Source organism: Tenebrio molitor, chromosome 2, assembly GCF_963966145.1.
Source record: "Tenebrio molitor chromosome 2, icTenMoli1.1, whole genome shotgun sequence".
Taxonomy (NCBI): domain Eukaryota; kingdom Metazoa; phylum Arthropoda; class Insecta; order Coleoptera; family Tenebrionidae; genus Tenebrio; species Tenebrio molitor.
In genome coordinates, this window is record NC_091047.1 from 25,088,516 (window position 1) to 25,100,703 (window position 12,188).

At 33.8% G+C, this 12,188-nt stretch overlaps 2 protein-coding genes across 3 annotated transcripts; both read left to right on the forward strand.

The window, feature by feature from the left end:
• The first annotated feature begins 610 nt into the window (after positions 1–610).
• On the forward strand, positions 611–2,436 carry LOC138124743 (uncharacterized). The gene is made up of 2 exons (XM_069039902.1): positions 611–1,894; positions 1,950–2,436. The coding sequence occupies exons 1-2, from the start codon at positions 1,046–1,048 to the stop codon at positions 2,400–2,402; spliced, it is 1,302 nt and encodes a 433-aa protein (XP_068896003.1). The 5' UTR covers positions 611–1,045; the 3' UTR covers positions 2,403–2,436.
• A 3,690-nt stretch (positions 2,437–6,126) lies between these two features.
• On the forward strand, positions 6,127–9,723 carry LOC138124741 (luciferin 4-monooxygenase-like). 2 transcript variants are annotated; one of them, XM_069039900.1, is made up of 6 exons: positions 6,128–6,351; positions 7,833–8,374; positions 8,424–8,741; positions 8,794–9,148; positions 9,202–9,367; positions 9,423–9,723. In XM_069039900.1, exons 1-6 carry the CDS (start codon positions 6,229–6,231, stop codon positions 9,551–9,553), a joined length of 1,635 nt encoding a protein of 544 aa, XP_068896001.1. In that variant the 5' UTR covers positions 6,128–6,228; the 3' UTR covers positions 9,554–9,723. The 2 variants fall into 2 exon arrangements, with proteins under 2 accessions (XP_068896000.1, XP_068896001.1); XM_069039899.1 differs by having other exon boundaries at positions 6,127–6,351; positions 9,202–9,723.
• Positions 9,724–12,188: the final 2,465 nt, after the last annotated feature.

A 12,188-nucleotide genomic window follows, 5' to 3' on the forward strand; every position in this document is an offset into this window, starting at 1 on the left:
ATAACTATCAAATATCACTAATTGAACAAATCAACTCAATAATGAATCGCTAACTTACATGGATTTCTAAAAAATGCAACTTAATGGCTATTGAAACAATTACAAAAATACAACAATCAGCAAGAATTTTGATGGTTTGACACTTCACAATGAAAAAGTGTATTTCAATTGCTTTTAAATAATCCATAGCCAACTCCTGAATTTGACAAATAATCCTATTACCCTATGCAGTCAGTCAGTTGGACTATTTCTACCATAACATAGCCGCAAATCCTCGTGTTTTAAGTGATGCGATAATTTTGCCGGTCAGTGTATAATTGTTTTATTATGGACCCATCTTTATCTGAAATGATCCGCTTAGGAAATAATATACCTTCTGCAAATCCAAGATTGAGATTATAATTTTAATATTTTTCCAGAAATAGGTTTACAACTAACGGAACTTGTTGCTGCTGTATTTACCGCAATATCGGTTCTAATATGATAAAAAATCCAGTTCATAAACACTAACAGCAAAATACTAAAAACCAGAAACACCAAACAGAACTAGCATCAACTAAATTAATAAAAAAATTATTATTAAAGTTACTTTTAAACTGTGAGACTCTTGAAATTGCAATTTGACAACTTCACTGAATTCATTACATTTGTTTGTGAGGTTATGATTATTTAGTGACATTCCCCCCTAAAGTGGCGCCGTAGAGATCACAGGCACTAAAGCTTCGCCCAGGCAGATGTATAGTGAAATATGTCAATCATCAAGACGGCGGTGATTTGTACAATACTGCATGCGCATAACAAATTTGACGTTTTACGTGTAGTGATGCCACAAATGTTAATACAGAATTATACGAGGGCTGAAACTTTTATAAAGCTGAATAAACCCTAGTTAAAAAAATTTGAAATAGTGACGTCTATTGCACGTATTTACCTAAAAAAATTATTATCGAAGAATAACAATTGAGAGTTCCAAGTTCACTTCTTTGGATGATATAGAACTAAAGATTAGATCAATAGATAATTATCTGGTGTCTATAAATACTGTATGTTGGCAACATTTGTTCAATTAGTTTTGGTGATAGTACAATACTACACTTATTTGATAAAAATGAGCAGTGCTAGTGATATTCAAAACCAACTTACTGAAGTGCTCAATAGCACCGCCAAAAAACTTAACTTGAAAAAATTCTCTCTAGAACTAAACTTGAACACTTTGAAAGGCGATGGATTTATGGGTGATTTTTACAAGGTGTCCATTATAGATGACGATACAAAGAAGAGATACGATTTAGTAATTAAAAAAGCACCAACGGAGAAAATAAGAAGGGAGGAAATCAGCATAGACTCGGCTTATGAAAATGAAATATTTTTCTATTCGGAAATCTGTCCCGCTTTTAAAAAATTTGAAGAAGATCACGGCATATCGAAACCTTTCGCTTCTGTTCCCGAATACTTGTTCAGTGATGGTCAACTGGGAAAAGAAATTATAGTGCTCAAAGATATCACAAAAGAAGGATTTGTATTAAGGGAAAAAGATTTGTTGTTGGACGACAACCACGCAAGGCTTATATTTAAAACTTACGGTCATTTCCACGCCATATCATTTTGCTTGAAAGATCAGAAACCTGAAGAATTTTCAAGGTTGACAAAATTATTTTTGAATGTTTGGAATCAATTTTTTGAAAAAGGTAGTTTTCTTCATATAATCAAAAGTCAAGTCAAAACCGCCTACGAAGCGTTAGATTCTAGAGAGCACGCAGAAATTAAGGTAAAGCTTAAGAAATACGTCGATAACTGTAAAGAAATACTTTATGAATGTATAAATTATAATGGAAAATATTACGCAATCCTTCATGGAGACTGTTGGTCTAACAACATGATGTTTAAATATCAGGTAATAATTTATTACTATTTATTATTTCTGATAAAAATTCATTGCTGATTTGTAGGATCCACAAAATTATTCTAAATTGGAAGACGTAAAATTATTTGATTTTCAAGTTCCTTTTGTTGGAAGTCCTGTTTGTGACCTGTCCTACTTCTTTTATTCGGGAAGTTCAAAAGAACTTTTCGATAAATTGGAAGATTACCTTAACATTTACCATGAAAGCTTTTCCAAAACTGCAAAGAACTTGGGCAGTGATCCAGAGAAGCTGTTTCCCAGGGAAGAATTAACTCGTGAATGGAAAAAATATTCAAAATTTGGAATGATGTTTTCTTTTTTTGCAACCAAATTAAAACTAACAAGCAAAGATGATGCCATCGATTTCATTAACGCTGAAAATAAAAAAACGAAGGCTGATAATGGAAAGAAGTTTACCAGTATAAAATATGACAAAACATTGTATAAGAAGAGAATTGAAGACATTCTGATTCATTTTCATGAAACAGATATTTTGTAAATTATTTTAATATCTAATAAAAGTACTGTATGAGTTTGTACATTTTTCTGCGAACACCCCTGTAAAAGTAAAAAGTTATGTCAAAAGCTTTTGTTCAGGCCGTTAGCCCTACCACTGGTGGGGGTTACCACCCCCCTAACGCAAACCCTTGTTAGATCTGTAAGCAGTAAGCACTTGCAACTGAAGAATAAAACGAGAAACATCATCTCAATAAGTCTTTCTTTTACTTCACCAATTTTAAAAAGCGCCAAACGATATCGCAATTGGTCCTTCGAGAAACGCGAACAGCTTTCCTATAATAATTGTTTTTGGGAACACATTTCTTTTGATTTGATATTTGGCACCCAAGACCATTTGGATAATAATATGGAACTTCGTGCAGATCCAGCAATAAACTAACTGTATTATAACTGTATAAAATATTACCGATACAAATTGCACCTCTGCTGTTAATAATAGTTCTTTTTTTATTAAGTGCGTGAAGTGAGTGTTTTTTGTGCATGAAAAGGTCTTTGACGCCGAGACACAGGTCGAGATAGTAAAAGCCTTTGAATGCACAAAAAACATCTTCACCCACGAAATATAAACAATATTTTTTCTATCATTCCTTTCAAAACTAAATTTTAAAATTCAACTTTTTGAAGGAAATCTGAAGCCTTAACGCAGTGACCATGTCCTCCAAAATAGCTAAGAGCTCATAAAATTTTAGGGGTATAACGAGCCATTACAAAAATATTAACTTACGTCAAATGGTTTATTACGGGATTAACAAACCACCCAAGTGAACAGCTGCAGACCCTTTGCGTTAGAGAGAGAGAGGAACTGTTGTTCTTTTCAGAAAAATAAAAGTATTCTGGTAGTTTGAGGGTTGAGCCACAATAGTCGGTTTAAAATAAGTTAATATTTTTATAATAGCTCATTACACTCCTAAAATTTTATGAGCTCTTAGCTACTTTGGAGGACTATACCCGTGGGCTGTTTGGGTGGTCCAAAACCACCCCCGCTCGTTCTTTTGTCGCGTTTGGTCCCAACTTTCTAAAAATAGTCGACGCCGGCCGGAAACGGCACAGCACGGCCACTGGCCACTGGCCACTTCTCTACCTGCTCTAAGACGAGAAGGTTGTTTTTTTCCGTGCTCCTCTCCTTCTGCACAAAGGGCCTGACTGACGGTCCGGGTAAACCGGCTGGATTGCGAAACGGCTATCTTCTTCGACGGGGGGGTGCATTTGCCTTAAAACGGCATCGGTCAAGAAATCTCGACACCGGCCCCGAAGATGGACTCGACAGTTCGACCGCTCCAGAGGGCCGGTGGTAACACTAGGTACCTGATAGAAAACAGCGTGTGAAGTGAAAAACAGAAAAGCTTAGTGCGTGAAATCGCATTTCACACACTGTTATGTATGGTTTCTATAGTTTCAATCTTACAACAGTGTAAAAAAAAATGTATGTAAGAAAATAACCCACTTCACGCATAGATAACTGTGCGTGAATACCAATTTTTTTAATCAATCATAGACAAAATAAATTACACATCAGAAAGGTGTCAGTCACTGCAATTAAATGAAGATGAAACAGAAGCCAGTAGTGATGTAAATATTTCCTTAAAAACAAACAGATAACATACATTGAGGATTTTATTTCGCTGAACATCAACACTATTAACCCTATGTTCAATTTAAAAAAAAAAAACATGTCAATGCATACAAGCAATTACAACGTATCCAAGCAACCTCTAATAAAACAATTACCATTAATGTCATTAAAGTCTTGAAGATTTTACAATCGTTTGGCATATTGCTTGGAATTAGAGGGTGGCCACTTTGAACATTTGTTAAAATTATTTCATTAAAAGTTTCTGTTTGAACTTGTTATTTGGATGTAATAAAACTAAAATTTCCGTCAAAATAATAAAATAAAAGTTGCAAGTTTGGTTGCCTACCTAGCGACAATGTTTGTGCCAGGCCGTCACAATGCATTGACGCGGAGATTCAAAAACTGAACATAGAAACCCATGTTCAGCGAAATAAAATCCTCAATGTATACTTATTTGCAGATACGTTATTAGCAGATTACTAAAAAAATTAAATGTCATGCACAAACAGTTTGTTTTCAAATACAAAATGTTTTATCAGGATTCTCTCAAAAGCAGAGATAACGGTGGCTTAATTTATCCTCCACAGGATATATTAAATATTTATTTGAATGAAAGTAGATGAAGCAAAAAATTTAATACGGACCTGGTTTAGCACGTTTAGTCACGTGGCTCGATACCCCTCTAACGCCACTTCAGACTACACTAAAATATACCCTTAATAGTTATTTAAACATTAAGGGAGGTAACTAATATTTACCTGTCGAGGACTTGTTTGCGCCCGAGCGATAGCGAGTTATTTTGAATTTCATACTTTCTTTTTGATGAATTTATTTTAAATCCTTGAATAAAATATTAGTATGTCTGTGCCCGTTGCTACGACTTTCATCAGTCATCCATCACTGCTTCACATAATGATTTATTTACCTACTCGTTAATTCTGGTGGTGGAGGGTTCAGATAATACCCGTAATGACGGAGTTCTGCCTGAATGCCGATTAATTTCCGGGTCAGTGGTGGGAGCGGGAATAATAACGTATTTGTGTTAATACTTAAGTACACAGTATACTTACACCCCATTGAAACCAAAATATAACTAACGGGTGACTATTAAAATTTTCACTTGGAGTTGGCTGTGAACGAGTTTTTATTTTTTCTGTTACTTTAGACACACGCAAGAACGAACGACAAATGTCAGTCAGTACAATTGAAACATAACCAAATTAAGAGAAAAAACATTTATTGAAATGTCAAACTTGTCAGTGTCTAAGGTGCAACGGAAAACAAAGAATGATCCATAGCCAACCCTAAGTGAAAATTTTAATAGTCACCCGTTATTTAATAAGAATATATTAAAAAATCGATTAGTTAAATTATATAAACTAAGTGACGTTTAAGTAGCTCTCCAAAGAATATTTTGTTCCAAACAAGTGTGTCCACAATTCGTTCATTTGAAAGAGGAATTAAAATTCATAGAGAAAATAATAATTACAGACAGGAAAGAAAACGCAAACGATGTAGAATGTCTTGATTCCTCCATCAAAAGCAACAATCGTTGTAATCTAATTTGATCTCACGAAAATAGATCCTGACACTCATGTAGCCTTAATTCTATATTCTTCAGGAACAACAGGATTACCGAAAGAAGTTATGACAACCTACAAGAATGTCATCTGTCAAAGTGTCAAAAATGAAATTTCATGGAAGCGTTAAATTTCCAGTAATAGAAGAATAACTCCTAAAGAAGAGAATAGCCGTACATTCATGTTTCTTCCATTTTTGTATGTTTACGGATTACTTGTTAGTTTGACAAGTATTTACATAGGAACAAATGATGATTAAAAAATTTAAGTATAGCTTAAAACCTTGGTTACAATTATTAAAATCGTAGCAACAATTGTTTTTAAGCTTGGTTTAAAAATAAGGAACGTCGGTGCAAACGGCCATAAGTGTAGTACATGCAAGTTGTGAGGCGGCTCCGGTAGGTAAGTAAAAACGCAGAAGACGCGGTGAAAAAGAGGTTTACTAAATTAGTATTAGTATAAGCCAATTCGTTTTAATAAAAATACCGATTAAGATTACTTACTAGCTAGTTTATAAATAGCATGCTCTGAATGGACATTGACTTTTGTAAACGACTATAGATAACACTTTTGTGTAGATTCTTATCTTAGCAACGAATTTCAAGTGAATTGATAATATGGAAACATTTTAGTTAAAGTAGCAAAGAAGTAACATGGGTGAAGACAACACATTTATCATTGCGGGACCACCACCACTGCAACCTATACCTGATACGTCTTTGGGAAAGTTAATTTACGAAAAACTGTTGGAAAGTTTGGATAAAAGCGATGCGTTGGTGAGTACTTACATTGTTAGCTGGTATCGTATATGGGAACATTTTTTGACAGTTAGGAACACAAATTTTAAAGATCATTAAATATAATTACGCTGGAAAATTATGGAAGCAATTTAATAAGGTTTTAATAGTGTTCTGTAACAAGAATAATAAACAATCTCAAGGTTTTACTATTTACTATTTGTTTTGTCAGTTTTTATCTGATGGTTAACAGAGAGTTTACAGTTGTTGATAAAATGTTCAGCATGGGTCAAGAATAGTTTTGTGCAATAAGAAATAAGCGGTTAAATTATATTTAGGTATAATTAAAAAAAAAAATAAAAACGACATGGAATTGTCTCACATTTTTTTTTGTATTTACATGCTTTAATGACTCCCATTAATTTAAAATAAATTGCGATATTTACAACCTATCTAGTTACATATTTCTATTTTTTCAAGTTAATAGCTATGAACCTATGTCCATATTAAATTTAACGGGCCTTCAAATCAATTTATATTTAGAGCAACCTATGGAAATTCAATTGTTTGCAACATTTTTCCAGAGTAGAAAATGACACAAGAAGCGTCTGACATTTTAACGAAATAAAATTAGGTTAGAAAATATTTTTAATTTTTGTGGTGCATTCTCCCTCTTCCCCCTCCACGGAATATGACAATATGAAATTGGGAAAAAGCTTACCGTGTAACCTGTGTAACTCCGGAGAATAATTTGTTACCTACAAAAATTACTTTACACTATTAACAGAATTAGAATGTCGCCTACACCTACTCTAAATATATATTTATTTGAAGGCCCGATATAACAAGATGACGCGTGTTAAAAATTTGGTCAAGTAGTTTGGTGTTCGCTTGTTGTCATTCACGTGTGGTGTAACTGCATCAATTGTCACACCATAGATATCAAATGTCATTTTTATTCTGCGCACAAGAAATGGTGTAAGTTATTTCTTTGTCAAAAACGTTTCTTTTAGAAGAAATCAACGAGAGTATTCCATAATTTCACTTTAAATTAATGATTTAATTTACATTATGAGGTTAAAGTCCATTCAGGTTGAATTTTCTTTTCAATGTCAAATAATTTATTTTTTTGTCTCTGTAATTATGTTTTGTAAAGAGTGACATGCAGCTAATCAACATAATGCGACTTAGCAATGCTCAATCTAACGTGAACGGTGTTTACCTGCATTTCACTATTTACAAAACATAATTACAGAGTCAAAAAATTAAATTATTTGACATTGAAAAGAAAATTCAACGTGAATGGACTTTATGTATCTGTATGGACCAACTAAAAAGATGACCTGCGGTTGTCAAAGAGAAAGAAAACCACGGCCTGCATGACTACAATTTCTTTTTGAACGCGCGTTACTCTTTTAACATAAAAATCTATGACCCAGTTTTTTTCCTACAAAAGATTGTACAACATTGTGACCTTCATACTTTACAGAAATTAGAATGAAAAGGAAATTTTTTTCTAGGTGGACGCTGTTACCGGGCAATCTTTGTCTTACAAAGAAATTCTTGCTGCAACTTGTTCGTTGGCCGACAGCTTAATAAAATCTGGTTACGGCAGAAACACCATAATCACTATTTGTAGTGAAAATTGCAAACAATTTTTTATTCCAGTGATAGCCGCCCTCTACATAGGTGCAGTTATAGCCCCGATTAATCACAATTACACTAAAACTGAAATGATTCATTGTTTGAACATTTCCAAACCCACTGTAGTCTTCTGTTCACGACAAGTTTGTGGAAAATTCATCGATTTAAAAAAGAAACTGGAATTCATAGACAGGATAATAACAATTGACGGCGACAGTAGAGTTGGTGAAGTTGAATCTCTAGACAGTCTCATTAAATATTGTTTACGTGGAAGTACTTCTTCATACGAATGTCCAATGGCGGAGGTACCGATAGGTGAGCAAGTTGCGTTCATTATGTGCTCTTCAGGTACCACTGGCTTGCCCAAGGGAGTAATGATAACTCACCTGAACGTAATAGCAAAGTTTATGCAGAACAAGTATGTAGTATTTTAATTTTGGAACATTTTTCGAGTATTCATTTTGCAGCGATCCTCGATATCAGAATCAACAAGGGGGTCGTTGTACTTTTGGTGTTCTTCCGTTCTATCATTCTTATGGAATGTTCGTTTCCTTGAATAGTATTTACAGGAAAATAAAAATTGTGGTTGTTAAGAGATTTGAGGAGAACGTTTTCTTGAGTACCATAGAAAAATATAGAATCACATCGCTGTCTCTAGTACCACCCTTAGCTGTGTTCCTGGCTAAGAGTCCCTTAGTAAAAGATTATGATTTGTCATCAGTTACCGAAGTATCATGTGGTGCAGCTCCGCTCAGTAAAAGTATAGAAGAAATACTGAAAAACAAGTAGATTGTGGTGATGATTTCGAATGGCATTATTTCATCGACGTTCTTTAAGGTTAAAAATAAAGTCGGTTCGACAAGCTTATGGACTGACTGAAACAACCATCGGAGTAGTCGGAATGCCTTTGGGTTGTGAGAAGTTTGGTTCATCCGGCAAGGTGCTTCCCTACATGTTGTGTAAAATTAGAAATCCAGATACTGGAAAGTCCCTTGGACCAAATCAAATAGGAGAGTTGTGCTTCAAAGGACCCGTCGTAATGAAAGGTTATTACGATAATGAGCAAGCTACCAGAGAGTCCTTTACCTCTGATGGTTGGTTGTTGACCGGAGATCTGGCCTACTACGACGACGAAGAATATTTTTACGTGGTTGATAGATTAAAGGAGTTAATCAAGTACAAGGGGTTTCAAGTAATTTAGAATTATTTTTATTGGAGATTACGAAAATAATAAATGACATTCAGGTAGCACCAGCTGAGCTAGAAGCACTTCTTTTGACGAATCCAAAAATCCGTGATGCCGCTGTGGTCGGAGTGCCAGATGAAAACGCAGGTGAATTACCTCTGGCCTTTGTTGTTACCGATTCCGGTGCGGTTTTAACAGAAGTTGAAGTTAAGCAGTTTATTGAGGGTGAAAATATTTTTCTTGTTGTTTTCTATAGGTTTTTGTTTCTTTTACATTCCAGGACGAGTATCTTCTCCGAAACGACTACGTGGTGGTGTTATATTCACAACAGCGATTCCGAAAAATCCCAGCGGAAAAATTCTTAGAAGGGAGCTTCGACAGTTACTACGAAAAAATAAATCAAAGTTATAAAATTGTTTTATTGATGTGATTTAGAGAAACTCACAAACATCTCTAACACAGAACAGGTGCAATGTTGGGTTATCTACAATAATTTTATGGCAATTCAACAATATTGGATATATGAATTAGCTGCTGAAATAAATGCATATTGGAGGGTTGAAATCACCCCCGGCAAATGTTTTGTTTTTATAACCTAAACTAAAGGAGATCGAGAAAAAGTTTCAACGGTCAAATTTTTCGTTTTTTATGCTTTACAAGAGTGTAAATTAAAAATATCATATTTTTTCCAAAAAAAAAAACACTAAATTTTTACAGCATCGTTCATAAGTACCACGACGTACCCGCTCCACTCAATAAACAAACGAGCAGCCCTGGGTCCTACCAGCGACTCTCAGCCAATCACGAACAGGTAGTACGGAGCCACGAAGATAAATTGGGGGCTCAAGGATTTCCAAGAAACCACTCTCGAGATATTTAACTGTTGCCATACTTTGTAGCGACCTGTATATTAGAATGGCTGAATGGATACACTTACCAAAACACTAACAAAAACAAAATGCTCAGTGATACACTCACTTTGCGTAAATTAAATTTACTTTTGCACAAACTTTAGTAACAACTAACTTTTATTGAAACTGATTGCACTTCACTGTGTCACAGTTCGCATTCGACTGATTTGGTCCACCTTTAAAATACTGAAAGTAACCAATAAATTATAGAATGGGTCTCAGATTTGTTATGGTCGTAGACTCTCACGCCATTGGTGGTGTACAAAAAGGTCACAAACACGGTGCGATCAACAGTTACTTAGATAAGGAGCGGCTATGACTTTGACAGTGTCAGATTTTTCGCATCTTTGCCAAATAAAGCTAATAAACGTCAAACAACTGTCACTCTGTTACTATTAATCAAATTTTAACGTAAAAATGCTTTTTGCTTCAGAACATAAAAGATTAATCTTACTTTTGTAATGGTGTTTTCAATAATGGAGAATGGACATACCTACAGCTCTGTTGCCTGTTTGACCGAGTTTCGGCAAAATTCTCCAAATTTAAATTGGAACAGGTATATGCAACCAAAAATACTTCCATGCATTCCGGAGCATCTGTCGACATACGTCCAAAATCTCAAACCTGCTTTGATCTAAATAATTGTTGATCGCACGGTATAAATCTCGGTCCAACTACCTACTTATCGAAATTCATGAAGGTTCGTTTGAAAAGAACAGACCTATAAGTCTGTCTAATATTGGGTGATTCACCCAATATTTGGACGTGACTTAGACATGAACCAAAGACGGAAAAAAATGTTATTATATTATGCTGTCTTACGATGCTAAAATGTTAGGTGATATTTTAAATTTCGCATCTACCCGACTATACCTATAGATTTTAAATTAATTTTTCACACATCGTTATGGACGACAAATTTCTTTTACCAAGATTTCTATTCTAGATTCTTTAAATTAAAAAAGTAAACAAACAATTGAGACAACAACTAGATTTCATACAAATATAGAATTAAAAGGTTTACTGATGCAATACAAACAAACATGAACGATGTATTTTGATATCTGTTCAATATAGATTACTTACTTAAGGGTTCATCGAATGTCAAATGTTATTCAACCATTTAGTTAAATCTGTAAAATAATTATCATCTGCTGCATTTTATAAAAGAATTAAAAAATGTTGTTTGGAAATACGTTCTGTTATAGTGAGGAACAGTTCATTTTTAAATAGATTATGTAGATTTTTGTATTTTTGCTCGATAATTCTTACACTATGTAAAAAATTAACTTATCATTGCCACTATTAATAAACAATGGGCATATTAGAATTTATACATTTAACTCATTTTAAACTATGTATGTATTTCTTTCATTTACAATTGTGTCGAACATAGGCAATTAATCCTGTGCATTCAGTTTATAGATGTTATGCCATTATTTCGATACATTAAAGAATTAAATTATAATATTAAAGTAATTAACAGTTTAAGCAGTTTTTATTATAAATTCTCTGAAAAAATTACAATGCAGTTCCTACCTTAGTTAATAATAAATCTAAATAATTTGCTGAATTTAAATTTCCCTTTATTTCAAATGTTATTAAAAATCCCAGCCCAGATATGAATTTTTTGAGGATACCGAGTTCTAGTAGGAATATTTACTCGAGGGTTTTCTTGCGCCCAATATCGCGTGTTTTGAACATTTGATTCGTTATTTAGTGTAAACGTAGATTCGTCTGTGAAGCAAATGGTCGACAGAAAGCGCCGATCATTAGCACGCTCCTGTATTTCATAACAGGTTTCACTCTTACTTTCTTCATCAACAGCAAAAATCTGTTGATGACACTATGTCTTGTAGGGATATTTGTACTTCCTGAGGATATTCAGTATCCGCGATTTACATAAACTTACTTCAAGAGAAATTTGTCTTAATCTGTATGGAGTAACTATTCATTTTTCCGTAAATAATTTTGACAGTAATTTACCAAAATTCGCTGACTTAACCCAACAAATTACTAAATTTTTTGACAAATGCTGTCCAATTTGAAAATCATGGCATGTCATATTTAAAAATCGCCAAGTTTTAAATTAGTATTTTAAAATTAAAATAGCATCTTTAATCTTATTATTAGTA